We start from the raw sequence: 14549 nt of genomic DNA on the forward strand, positions 1-14549 counted from the left end.
CTGTCCACAAGACCCTTTTCCACAAACTGTGGTTGCTCTTTTAAGTTCTTCTTGGCAAACTAACTTGGCCATCCTGTTGTTGCAGCTAACTGGTGGTTTGCATGTAGCCTCTGTATTTCTGTTTATGAAGTCTTCTTCGGACAGTGGTCATTGACAAATCCACACTTGACTCCTGAAGAGTATTTCTGATCTGGGGATTTTCTTTTTTGTTATGGAGAGAATTCTTCTGTCATCAGCGATGGAGGTTTTCCTTGGCCTGCCAGTCCCTTATTAGTTAGCTCACTGGTGCTCTATTTCTTCTTAATTATGTTCCAAACAGTTGATGTTGGTAAGCCTAAGGTTTGGCCAATGTCTCTAACTGTCTTATTCTAATCTAATCTATAATGGGTCTTTGTCCCAAATATAATGGAGCGCACTGTATGTCTTGACTGTAACTTTAATGTCTATTATGAGATAGACCAATATCAAACATTAACATTTGATCCAAACCTTAAATTAGAGATGTGTATTTATTAAATATGTGTTTAGTTGTCATTTCTCTGCACTTGCTGTAAGATTTGGGCTGCACTATTATTGGCAGGTTTTTCCCCTTCCCCATGAGAATGACGTCTGCAGCCAGAGTCTCCATGGTGGACTTATTTAATGGGGGACACCAATCACGGGGGATTGCTGGAAGCTTGCTTTTGACAGCCTTAAAAAAATCACAGCTTATATTTGAAGGAGAGAAAAAGTTGTTGAATTGTAACTGATTTGAAGGAGAGGACAGGTTGTTTCCATGGAAACCTGATGAGGCCGGCATGCTCTAAATCGTTGTGTGAATGGAGGGTGCTGAAAGGGTGGTTATTTTGCATGGCATTGTGCTTACATCTCTGCCTCACTGTTGTCCTAGGGGAGTACAAGTGAGGGCAAGGTTACCTTCAGTGGGTACCAGAACATTTGGCAAAGAGGCTGATGGGAGGTGGAGGCCAAAGGTTGTCAAACATTTCAAATTCTCAAGCTGTAGACTACAGCTCCCACCATCCTCTCTGAAATGTTTTGAGACCAGTGGTGTAATTTGAATGGTGTATGATAAAAGAGCCGGTCATTTAGTGCCGGATTTGTGCCTGGGGCTTGGGTATGGGGCCAGGGTCTGAGACAGCTGGAGCTTCTGGTTTGCTCAGGACCGGGTTCTCGGTTATTGAGGATGGGATGCTGGGTTTATCAGGTCAGAGGCGGGAGTCTGGCTTATTTCACTCGGGAGGTGCAGTCACCTGCGAGCCCAGGAGCACTGCGCTAAAAATAGAGGATCTTTTTCTGAGGTTCCAGAGGATCAGCAGGTTTGGTTACTACAGCGATGGGAGGGCCAGGCAGACAGGAGCTCCCGCTGAATGGGTGGCGACAGGCTATTGTTTATGAGGAAACTTTGTCTGTATCCGGCGTCTGTGAGGCGGCCTGCTCCTCAGCCAGGGCAGTATAGCATGGTATAGGCGACTCCTGCAATAAATCATTTTCAGTAGGCAAAATGCCACGTAGCTCTGTGGTGTGTGAATTCAGAGTGGAAGATGGCTGGTGTGATATGCTCGGTTGTACAGGTGGCCGGCAGCTAGTTTGCAGGCGCATTCTGTTTGTTCTCTCTGTTCACATTCAGTGGTTCTATGTTGAGGGGCAGCTGCTCAGACCCTAATCTTCTCGTATCCATGGCTAAATTGCTAATTTGGCCAATGACCAAGAGCTTTTGTCTGTATGGTTGAATCCTAATGGTTAAGGCCTGTGAAAAGCCCCTTAAGGCTGATGTTGTGATCAAACCGAGCATTGATACTGTGGCTCTCCTGTTAGAAAGATGGTCTTTCCTATCCCTGTAAATCCATTGATAACATCAAATAAGGTCAGTCTTTGAGATTCAAATTTTGTCCTTTGGTTAGTGTGAGGAAGAAACGGCCCACAAATTTGCCTATTTGTGATCAGAACTGATAATGGACACTGTTTACTTCTGCAGTCAGAGCAGAAAACGGACTGTGGTTAGGCTGGTCATTACAGTGCATTCAGCACAGGCCTACATCATTAGGCCGTCTGTGGTTTTTGAAAAACTTTAGGTAGAGACAAGTCCATACAGTCTGGTGCAAAAGTCTGTGAACACCTTGCTGACACTGACTAACATGAAGTCCTGTGGGAAGGTTGGGTTTTGCTGGGCTATTTTTGGGCTATTGTGGCTTGTGGTGTGCTGTGCGAATCTTTCTGAGAAACACCAATTGGTTTAATTTGTGTAGTAAAGTTTAGCGGATTGAAGTGTTTAGTAATTTTCCAAAAGATACCGAAAAGACAAATGTTTGTGTGTTTAATAGTCTTAATATTAGTTTTGTCAATGTATGTGGCACAAGAGAGACAGAGGCAGTACATGTGAACAGTGTATACATGCTTTGTAGTGGTGATTAGTGTTGATGACCCATTCTTTTTGGACAAATTAAAAAATGTTGGAGAAAGAAATTCTCGTCAAATATATTTAGAGTAAAGACTTTATGAATGAATTTTAAAACATAAAGTATGTTAAAAAAAAAAAAAAAAAATATATATATATAACTATGTATATATATATACATAGTTGCATGGCAGCACTAAAGTCTATTTAAAAAACCAGAGGTGACCTAATATTTTTGTGACTGTACTGCATTTCTAAGAACAGGAATCTGCTTGGATTTCCTTAACGTACATATTTCAAGGATGAAGACCTGCAGTTTTGTCATTGAAAATCTCTCAGGCGTTGCAGCCAAGATGTGAATAAAACCTTCCCCAGAAATGTTAGAAACGCATATGGAAGCCCTCCCTGCAGTATGGCCAAGAGACCTGTTTTTCTTGCCCTGGTCCTCTCTCGCTTCAAAACTCCCAGACAGCTCCACCCTGCTGTTATCTGCGTCTGACAGCCATTTGTTTTCTTTGAAAGGTTCAGTTCCAGAAGATCCAGCAGCTACGCTTGAGTCAGACCCGGGCACAGTACTATGGCGGGTCCCTGCCCAACGTCAACCAGATTGGGAACACCACCGCAGAATTCCAGGTGAGCAGCTCTGATATTCTGGCTCACCTGAAGACATGGCCACTCTACTCACCGGCACTAAAGCCAGCCCCCACTTTACCCCCCTTTCTCCATAGCAACAAAGCATACTGCAATGTCATAGCACAATCTGGCAACACAGGCCATTTTCTAATTATTGTTTTTACATGACAAGGTTTTCCAAGCTGAACATTTTCTCGGAATATGATTACAGTGGACAGTTACCTTGCAGAAACCCTGTACACAGCAATATCATTTAGAAATGCACATAGCCCAGTTGAGGAACATACATTATTCAAACGTTTGGGCTGTTTGACTCAGTAGTGCAAAATACGGCGTGTAGACACTCATTAGCGAATTTGATATGTTGGTGTGTGCGTGTAGCTGCGAGGATGTATCAGTTTCAGAACTTTGCGGAAAACATCCTTGTGCACCTCAGGTGAAACTGCCTTTAGTGCTGTGAATAATGTATCTTTGGAAATGCAGGCATTGATCCCTGAATGGTAGCAGCTGCCAGAAACCAAATCCGATGAAGTAGATGCCTACTGTACCTAGGGATGAAATCTATCCTCTTGACTTCAGGGGAGAGTGCCGAATTATGCAGTTTGCTTGCACTCTCTAAACCAAAAGAGAGCAATATTATGTTTTTGTGTCCCTCCGATGACTATAAATCATTGAATGCCTAAGTATTTTGGGGAATATTATTGTGTACCTGCCTGTGAGTCATAAAAGTAATGAAAGCAGGAGCAGTGAAGGGAAGAAAGAAGAGCGAGTTGCGAGCGCTTAAACATAGATTTTCCAATGAATTTATTAGGCTAATACTATAGCAACAGTAAACACGCCTGCTCGCGGCTGTGTTTCCTCTGTGCGGGTTGTGGAGCGCTTAATAGGGTGAATTTCAAAGTGTGCCTGAGGCAGTTTTCTCCCCTCTCTCCCCTCCCCCTCCCCCTTCACAGAGCCCATTCCCCGCTGGCCTGGACACGGTGCGAGGGACCCGCCACCACGGCCTGGTGGAGAGGGTCCATCGCGACCGCAATCGCATCAACTCTCCGCACCGCAGGCCCGTGGACAAGCACGGCAGGCAGATATCCTTTAACCGCCCACCAGCACAGCGGGGGCGTGCGCTGCGTTGGCTGCAGCCTCCTCAGGCCACTACGAGCCTGCGCTCAGGAAGCAGTCACACGGGAGACGTGTTATCATACCGTCCGCACCGGCTCTCATTCAGCCCTCACTGCTGGGGCTGTGCTGTACTGTGCAGTAGAGGCTGTGATTCATTGCCGTTGGGATTGTTTGATATGGTTTAATGCAGTACGGTTCAGTAAGCGTTTGTGGATATTGTTAACTGGGTGCATGAGATGGGGGTATACAACGAAGGGAGTTTAACATACCCAGGGTTTATTTGCATATCGCCTGTTTTCCGTTCTGGTTCCTCAGTGGTGGAATGACTTACCTATCACTGTCAGGACAGCAGAATCCCTCCCCCTATTTCAACGCAGACTAAAAACACACCTTTTCCAACTATGCCTTAGTCCTCCCTCCTGATTTCCCCCCCGATATCCTTCTTGCCTAACCCGAAAAAAAAGAAAAGAAAAAAATTGCACTTACGATGACTGTTTTTGTTTAGAACAGCCCTTCATGTGTATTTGACTAGTTATGGATGTGATGCTTTAACTTGTGGAAGAACCAATGCACTTGTAAGTCGCTTTGGATTTGCCAAATGACTCAAATGTAAAATGTAAAATGTGGCTTCACAATACCAAACAACCACTATCGGGCTTAACCGGTACTACGTAGCTGGTTACTACGTAATTTGCAAAGTGACGACAGGCTTTGTTAACCAAGGGCTGTGCCCATTCCCTCAAAAATGGTGGTGAGCAAATATAACGAGCGGATACAAAGAAGTTAGAACACGAAACACTCAGGCGAATAGCAAAAAGTCACACCGATTCTTCCAACAATGCCCAGCACAAGGGTTGACAAAAATTGCTAATAGTGTAAATTTGGTAGTCATTATTTAGGCTGTCATACCACTCTTCACAATTAAATCTACAATCTCATGAATTGTCCTAAAGTTTATTTCTGCTGTGGGAATTTGGCTACACATTCTTGAACTCCTACAACTTAACTTCATAAAATATATTTAGAATTATTATGCCCGAAGCTGAAAAGGTTTATTCATAATCTCACACCAAAGTCTATTCTTAAATTCAATCAGGGTTCAAGATGCTTGCATTATGTTGGCTACTGTACTTTATCCATTGAGAATCAAGCATGCATTTTTTGTATAGTGTAATCACAGCGAAAGCCAGTCAATTACTTTGGTAATTGACCCCCCGTTCTCTATGGGAGTGTCCTGGAGAGACGTCCGTTTCCAAGGAGTTGATTGGTCAAAGGGCGGTGCTTTATATATTTCAGGCCAATAGTCTGAACATAACCTGCTGCGGACCAGGTTAGCTGTGCAGCACACGTTGCCCCAGCGATATACACTGATTTAAAGTAACTCTGCTTAGTAGTACAGAAAACCCAGGGTTTAGTTACCTCGCTAACCCCGTAGTCTCATTTCGTAGTACACTACCCTGGTCTGTGCAAATTCACTTGTATGAAGTTTGATGGTTGGCCATCCAGCATGGTAGATGCAAAAGAGATTTAAGGAGAAGCAGATGTATGTGTCCTGTGTAAAATACAATGGCCATAATGTCTTATTGAATGCTTAGGCTACGACTGCTATTGCATGATCTAGTTCACATTCCATCCTGCAAAGCGTGTCATCAGCATCCCTCCCCACAAGTGCCGACCCAGGGCAGAAGTAACAAAAGCTTAAGTGGTGGGATTTCATCCCCCTTCATAATCTTGCATCCAACCACAAGTTTAACGGGCAGCCACAGTTATTACCTGCATGCAACATGCTGTTGGTAAGTGTAGACAGAATGCAAGTCCAACATTTAAGACTGCCATTCATTAGCTGATGCTACATCAGTTTCAAAGCAGGCATTTTTGCCAGCACACATACAGGTAAGGTGGGTGAGTGGAAACAAAGCTGGTGTGTGAATAGGGCTGTAGGGCTGTGTGGCAGTGAGTGGATATGATAAATAATTATAAATAATGATGTTGTGTCTGAATGACATTTATCCATGGTTGAGTCACCTCCCATTTGCTTTACAATTATTTTTTTGACAAACGTGGCTCCTCTTACGTTAACAGAGTTGGAAAGTCTGAATCATTTGAGTTTGTTTGTAGCTGGCAGTGCAGTATATAAGACTTGACTGTAAATCTGTCCTGAATGCAGCTCCAGCTAAGTCTTATTTATTGAGGCTTTATGTTGGAAAAGGCATTTTGATTTACACTGCCAGAGAGCATTTAAAGCATGTGGCTGTCAGAAACCAACCATATATAAAAAGATATTTTATTTTAGAGCCAAATCTCTTGTGCTAGACATCAACAAGTCTATTTTCTGCCTTTGTAACTTTAACCAACTATCCAACCCTTGTCCACATTGAAAATTACGGGTCATTTTTGCATTCACCTAAAATGTGTTGACTCCACTTTTAAAGCATGTAAGCAGATATCAGACAAATTCATGGTAAGCAAATAAGGTGTGGATTGCTGCTGGGGGAATTGGTTGGTAATTGGTAATTGTATCTGTGCATGTGTCTGGAGGATTTCTGGGGATCAGAGACACTCAGTCTGGTTGCCCGCAATAGCAGATTGGCAATATGGCATCAGCCATGGAGACCCCCTAGCCTTTTCCTCAACTCTGGAGCTTTCTCATGCTGCTTGGCTCTCTTGCTTCCCTGGGAACCATCTGTAGCTAAGGGAAGGGCCGTTCCCTTGAGCTGATCTCCCTCCCCCTGCTGGGCCCCAGCTTCTCTCAGGTGTCCCCCCTCCCACCATGTGGCAGTTGTAGGCAGCGCTGTTATGTAAGCCCCCCCCCCCCCCCCCCCCCATGGTGCCTGATCTCCAGCTCCCTGGATGGCCTTAACCTTAGTTCAAAGGACAGCTGTGACTCAAACTTCAAACAGCCATGTCAAGGTATACCTGAACCTCACTGTCCCACCTGGAAGCCTCCTTTCCCCTCCCCAACAGACTGCGCTCGCAGGTTAGCGTACGCTGTCCAAAGTACACGGTATGTTTTCACGCATGAGGGCACTGGCTTCCTTCAGAGTCTGATTTCAGGAGGAACGGGGCCTACTCTCCACTCCACATAAAGTGTGCCAGTGCCGGTTTTTACCAGCGTGAACCAGTAGGCCATCAAGCCAGTATAAAAATGGTGAAACTGCCTCGGCAAACCACCCACTCAGCCTGCCACCCAGCGGTTAGACCTGTTGTATGTGCTCAGGCTATGGCGTTGGTGGTATGGCTGTTCATAAGGACAGTGTGTATTGTCTGTGTTTTTGTTGAATGGAGAGCAGCTGTGTGAACCACTGGCCCTCCTTCTCTGGGTCCCATCCAGTCAGTTCCTCTGCCCTGTCAAAACTTTGGGGTTTTATTTATCCCCGTGCTTTCCAAGAATGGCTTGTGGCTGCCGAGTAGCTCGGAAGAGAAACGCTTTGTAAACGTTTGGTTTCTGCAGTGCCCACCGTCCTTTTCACCACTGCGCTAAGGCTGCATGTGCTGGCATGTGGTGTTCTGAGCCAAAAACCTTCCTCTCACTGTTAATTACCATTGTGAAAACAATGGGCTTTGCATTGCAAGGGAATGTTTTCACATTGTGTTTTTCTATCCCATTGACGAATAGCCTATTAGCAAAAGGATCCTTTCTGTGTGCATTCAAACTGTTTTTATCTGCCTGGCAGGCAGTACGTCCCTGCGTACCCTTCAGCTTTGTTTCCCCACATGAAGGCTCCTCCTTTAGGCTTATTAAGGCACTAGATTTTTGGGTGTTAGGATGTTTCTTTTTGATAGAGCGAATGAATAGAGGAATTAAGCCTGGGAAAGTATTGCAGCTTTTTGGCTTTAGCGAGAGCTTTGCCTTGCCGAGGACCCGGTGGGCTGCCTGGAAGCAGTCGTTGTCAGAGGAGGCTTGGTTGCATCTGTGGCCTGTCGTAATTATAAATGTATCTGGCAGCCTCTTCATAGCACCGAAAGATGACCAAGTTGTTCTGTGATTAAGGAGTGAGAACTGGCTGATCTCACACTTCCCTTGTGCTTCCACTTGACGCTGAGCAGAATCGCTTTCGCTATCAAACTGGAAGCAAACATGCTTTTTATTATTTTTTTTTTTTTTTAACTATACCATTTTTTTATTTTAATACAAACACATTTTTGTTTGTATAAATAAAAAGATTCTCAGAAGGGCAGTTTGAAGATCTGTGCCACTGGTTTAATTGCAATGTGAGAGGGGAGAGTGTAGACTGAGGATTTTGGGCCAAGATTTTATTTCATCCGTCCCCCGTCCCCTCCTTATGCACCAGATGTCCCTCCTGGTCAAGGCTTGTTTTTCACAAATTAGTTTAACTGCATCTGCCAAGATTAGACTGACTCTGAAAGTGAGCTTAAGCTTGTTCACGGTGAACATGGGTGTCTCTGCAGTAGTTCTGCATCCGCCTTGCAGTCCTTCAGAACGCATGGTCCATTCAGACAGCAGTCTTTTACATTTACATTATTATGTTACATGTTATTTAGCTGATGATTTTTTTTATCCAAAGTGACTTAGTCGATTAAACTAAGCAGGGGACAAGCCCCCCTGGAGCAATCTGAGGTTCAGGGCCTTGCTCAAGTGCCCAACAGCTGTGCAGATCTTAACGTCTCTACATCAGGGATTGTACCGCCAACCTCGCGGGTTGCAGTCATGTACCTTAGCCAACTAGGCTAACTGTGCGTAGGTCTCTATGCGTGGTGTACGTGGATTCAGCGCTGAACAGGGAAGAGAGTGGACTCCACCCACTCAGACTGCAGAGCTTTGTTGTGACAGGGTTATCATTGGCTGCTTGTCCTTTCCCACTGCATAAGCTAATTACCAAGGAAATCTCCCCTTTAATCCATGGCTTCCGGCTATGGGTACATCTCAGCATCGTTGTGTGTACGCACGCTCGTGTGTGTGTGTGTGTGCGTGTGTGCGTGTGTGCGTGTGTGCGTGCGTGCGTGCGTGCGTGCGTGCGTGCGTGCGTGCGTGCGTGCGTGCGTGCGTGCGTGTCTGTTTGCAGATCATTGGCTTGTTTCTGTAATTAACATTTTTTTAAATCTGTCGTCGTTATTCATCTGAATGTGGTCACTTTCCCACTGAACATGGTCTCTGTGGTTTCCCTATATGTATGCATGCATATACACACTGTGCACACAATACCCACTTCATTTCTGTGTATGTGTGTGTTTATATGCTCACTTGATGAAAGAGAGACTTCCTGTTTCTCTGCAGCAGTGGCTTCACTGCGCAGGACTGAGAGTGATAGTGAAAGTGCCAGCCGCTTTTATTGCCCTTTGTTTGAAGTCGTGCTGTGCGCATGGCAACATCTGCGCTGTTTCTCTGTCCTTTCATCAAAGCAGTGCCATAGACTGGACTGTAATTATCATTCTGTTTTTACAATTTATTTTTATTTTTGTGGTCCGTTTGTTTTAGCCCATGAGCCAAAAAAATCAGAGCAATGCCACTGTGGTGTTTCTGTGTGTATGGCAATGTACACCAGTAGTCTTAGTTATTTAATGAGATCGGTCATCTGCCAAACACGAGGCTGTGTCTATTATAATCTTTCTGAACTATAAGCAGACAATTTGTTTTGTATTATGTTACAGTATGTCTTAATCAGTTATGTCCCTGAAGTTCTCTATATTAATGCATGCAGTCATCTCTCAGTTTCTGTATCACAAAGCTGTTTATTTCAAAATTATGTCTGTCCATCCATGACATTTTAAGTTAATGGACTAACATTATACTTGGTTCCAGTAAATTACTGTATGTGTCTTATATGAATGAGTCCCGTTATTGTATATATTTCTATGTGTCTTTCTAAGTATTTTCCTTGACTATGCGACGTGGAAAGCTCTCCGTATGGAACTGTGTACCTGTCTCCTCCCCCGGATAACAGCTGGAGAAGGTGAGTGCTCTCTCTGTAACAGGCCTTAATTCATGGAACAGGGTATCGTGGTCAGTGTAGTCCCCTTCCTTCCGGGTAGTCTTAAACCCAAGCTGTGTGAAATGGTAAAGCCACAGAAACACCTAGATGGGCCTCCTGGTGAAAGGCTGGTGGTTGTCACAGGCTGATGTCAGAGATAGAGACCATAGGATAGTCATGAGAAATACATTCTGTCTCCAAGTGCCTTCCCCCTCAGTAACATGAAATCTGACATGAAATGCTGAGAAAGGTTAACATTATGCTTCTCACAGAGAGGCTATGAATGATGTGATATGCCTCATATTAAGGCTCAGAAGGACAAAGCTTAGCCGGCTATGTTTTTTAATTTTATTAGATTTGTTTGCTTGAAAAAGGTTGCATCTACTGTGCTTAGTTTTGTTTGACAAATATACATTTAAGTAAATGTGAAATGATACAGTGGAGAAATTTACTAGTTACGATTTCTATTAACAGGGCAATTGCTACACAACCAAAATCTTCAATTTCACAAAGCACATTAATGCACCATGTGTACCAAATCTGATGGCTGCTCCCTGTAGCTCTACAGTGAAGGAGCATCACAGGTTCAGTGTTTATTTTACAACCCCAACACGGCTGCTACCTGTAGCGCTACAGTGAAGGAGCGTCACCGGTTCAGTCTTTACTTTACAACTCCAAAATGGCTGCTACCTGTAGCGCTACAGTGAAGGAGCGTCACCGGTTCAGTCTTTACTTTACAACTCCAAAATGGCTGCTCCCTGTAGCGCTACAGTGAAGGAGCGTCACCGGTTCAGTCTTTACTTTACAACTCCAAAATGGCTGCTACCTGTAGCGCTACAGTGAAGGAGCATCACCGGTTCAGTGTTTACCTTACAACTCCAAAATGGCTGCTCCCTGTAGCGCTACAGTGAAGGAGCATCACCAGCTCAGTGTTTACTTTCCAACTCATAAAGCACAGCGCTCCACGCCCTCTGACATTGTTTACATCCGTGCTCAGGTCGGCCAGCGCTGGCTCTCTAAAGCTGCCAGTTGCAGTGACCTTGTCTTCCGTGCCTGTCAGGCAACTAGTCTGACTGCCATATGCCACAGAGGAGCATATTACACAATTTTGCAATCTAGATGACAATAAATCAGTTATTTTTATTTTGTTGTATTAGTGCAAGTAAGGAAAGGCTATATGTGTTCTTGAAAAGCAAGATATAAGCACAGAACATAAACAGACATAATGTATTTTAGCCTCACGAGATTTGCTGGAAAAAGTCCTTGTTTTCCAATATTTTTAAGCACAATGCACTAAAGCAGTTCAGTACATGCAAATATTAAAATTTGAGATGCGTGTTTACAAGGTTGGTTGGGTTGATTTTTGAATCTCGACTGTGTTTCTGAAGATGACTGAAATGTTGAGATAGAAATATGTTGCTGGTATGCACTGAGAAATGTAGTGCTTTACTTCATGATGCAGTCTCGTGTTGCAGCATACTGTACAATCCAATATATTGTGTAACCTAAAATGTGGAAGGTTAAATGTTATGGGTAGTGAAATTCTTCAGAGCATATATTGAATTCCTCTACAGTTCAGTTTCTCTTTATGCATTATTTAACACTTCTGTGAATTTACTAATTACAATCAATAGATACTCCTTTCATGCTGTATTCTGGGTGTTTATTCGTTGACTTACTTGAAATTCTATTTGATTTATTTAACTCATCACATTATGTAAGCTTCCTTTTTTCTCTTGTGTCAGTTATTTTCAAGTGTTGCCTTCTCCTGGTTATTTCCCAGTGCTGCCAGTACTAACCAGAAGCATTTCTCTCTGATTCTAACCTGCCTCTTCCCCTCAAGGACGAATCACAGTGAAGCTGCTGCTCTTGTCTTCCTCTCTCCCCTGTGTGTACATGTACAGTACTAACTCTGCCAGCTCCCCAGTGGCCAGACCTGCCTTCTGCTTCAGGGACAGATTGTCTGCACTGTGTGTGTGCGCGTGTGTGCGCGTGTGTGTATCTGTGCATGTGTTTGTTTTTGTATGTGTGTGTATGGGAGTATGTGTGTGTGTGTGTGTGTGTGTGTGTGTTTGTGTTGTGTGTGTGTGTGTGTGTGTGTGTGTGTGTGTGTGTGTGTGTGTGTGTGTGTGTGTTTGTGTGTGTGTGCGTGTGTGTGTATCTGTGCATGTGTTTGTTTTTGTGTGTGTGTGTTTGTGTGTTTGTGTGTTTGTGTGTGTGTGTGTGTGTGTGTGTATTTTTGAGAAAGAAAGAGAGAGAGTGAGAGGGGGAGATCTGCTTCTCCGTGGTTGGGTCTCTCTGCATACAGCAGCAGATTGTTCGGCACAGATCAGAACTGTCGTCGTCAGGGTGACGGGTCACAGAGGGTCCACTCCGGCCATTCTGTTCATTCCTTTTTTGTGGTTTGGTTTTGGGTTTGAACATTTTCTAAGCCATGCCTATCCCTGTGCATGTTGCAGGTCAGCTGTGAGTGTTTGTTGTTGTTTTTCTGTCTGCGCTCTACTGAGGGACTACGACTCTCACCTGTAATTTGAGCTGCTTAATGACCGCAAACATCTGCTGTTTTCTTTTCTTTTTTTTGCCCCCAAAGACAGTAAATTGAAAGCTCACCTTCACAGAAACATTGGGCTCCTTCCAGGAGATGAGGTCTGGAGTGACATTGTTTTCCTGAGTGTTGCATTGAATTTCTTATTATAGCCAAAAAAGCTCACAGAAAAAGCTCTGAAAGGCTAGCGAAGGGTTGAACCGCAAACCTCGGTGGATGATTTGTTTTGGGAAGGCACTGAGCCTGAGAGCGCGTGTGGAGCTGTGCGCTGCTCGGACGGTGTGTGTGCGCGCCCTGGAGCTGGGCTGTTCTGTTTGACTGGGAGGCAGATGCTGGTGCGATTCCTCCGGGGGCAGGCGGAGCGGGAAGTGTTTACAACACTCACAACATCTGCAGAGCATTAGAGCCGACCACACTGAAGAGGATCCATCCATCTTAACCCTTTCAGTGCAACTGCCCCTGGGCTCCCCCTGCCTGCCACACTGGAGTGGGTCCACCCATCTTAACCCTTTCAGTGCAACTGCCCCCGGGCTCCCCCTGCCTGCCACACTGGAGAGGATCCACCCATCTTAACCCTTTCAGTGCAACTGCCCCCAGTCCCAGTCTCCCCCTGCCTGCCCCGCAGTGCGGTAAGCCTCCCTCCCCTGGATGAAACGGACATGTAGCGCTGAGGCATCTGAATGGCCTACATTTTACTGCTGTGGGGGTCTGCCTAATGAGCGTAGGCTCGTAAACGTTTTAGTCTTTCATTGGAACCCGGCAGGCCAGCTTTGTTCAGGTTCTGGGTGGTTTTCCATTGACCTTTTCTAGACTGGAACAGAATGATATACAGCACTGCCAAATTACACCACTGCTGTTGACGGATTCTAGCCTGTCAACTAAGTGAACAGACCCAGCATGTTGCCTTGATACGACGTTACAGGCCATTACAGAAAATTGTTTGAGGCCTATTATGACTCAACTCGCCTAAATTGCGCTGATCACTCCGAAAATCATAGTGTTTCTCTGTATAGTTGCTGTTATAATACGTTGCCATTGTCCTCAAAAACTCAGTCCATATCGTACTCTTCACCAGTTTTGCCTTCTTGTTTTCTCCAAAAAGGAAACGCTTCCTCTTGAACACATGAACACAGAAATTAGTCTCCCAAAATATCGGCTGAGTTCCAGCTACATGCTGAGCAGATCATTTGGCAGGGGTGGAATGTGCAGTAGCCTGAATGTATAACTGGGGTGGATGTGCCTTGTAGTCAGTCACTGCCTGTAAACAAATGTAGACACTTCCTCATACGCAGGCTCTCTTGTGCTACTTGCAGGTCGCATTTGCAATTGAGTAAAGTAATTATGTTTATTTGTGTTCCCCCGTGCTATACCTGGCATTAAAGTACACGCAGTGTATTTGGCTCTAGATTAAGGTCTCAGGGTTGGCATTGCCATGAATGCATAGGTGTTTAACAGAAACTGCAGTGGGAAAAGTTGGAGGGGAGAACATTATTGCTTAATAATTTCAGCAAGGTCAGAACGCATTATGGATTACATGGGGACACTTCCTGCTCAGGGTCAAATTACGCAAGCCAGCTGTGTGTGATCTCAGCGCTCTAGGATTTTACCGACTGCGGCTTGTTGTTATTTTGGTTATGCCTGACAGCCGAAATTAATCTGTTTAGGATTCCACAATGTCAATTAAGAATGAATTTATGAAGGAATTCTTAAACCTTTCAGTCGGCTCAAATGACGGAAAAGCCAGAGTTGTGCGTGCTGTATAATTAATTTTATGCTCATTTAAAGAGGAGCAGCTGTAGAGTACAGAGGAGCATTTCCGGCTGTTGTATGAGCTCATAATGTTTTTGGCCTTTCTGCTGGTGACACTTGGCCCTGTTGTTCTGCTCACATTAATTGAGCATTCAGTCAATGTCATAAAGGAGCGGAGGGT

General features: G+C 44.6%; 1 protein-coding gene across 8 annotated transcripts in view; it reads left to right on the plus strand.

Moving 5' to 3' along the window:
* The window catches only part of crtc3 (CREB regulated transcription coactivator 3), a 40532-nt gene that overhangs the window by 8511 nt on the left and 17472 nt on the right, over positions 1-14549 (plus strand). For all 8 annotated transcript variants that reach the window (XM_061244830.1, XM_061244832.1, XM_061244831.1 and 5 more), the window contains exons 2-4: positions 2918-3028; positions 3982-4110; positions 9995-10056. In XM_061244830.1, coding sequence (XP_061100814.1) covers positions 2918-3028; positions 3982-4110; positions 9995-10056 — 302 coding nt within the window. The remainder of the gene's footprint in view (positions 1-2917; positions 3029-3981; positions 4111-9994; positions 10057-14549) is intronic.

The sequence above is a fragment of the Conger conger genome, chromosome 6, assembly GCF_963514075.1.
Source record: "Conger conger chromosome 6, fConCon1.1, whole genome shotgun sequence".
Classification (NCBI taxonomy): Eukaryota; Metazoa; Chordata; class Actinopteri; order Anguilliformes; family Congridae; genus Conger; species Conger conger.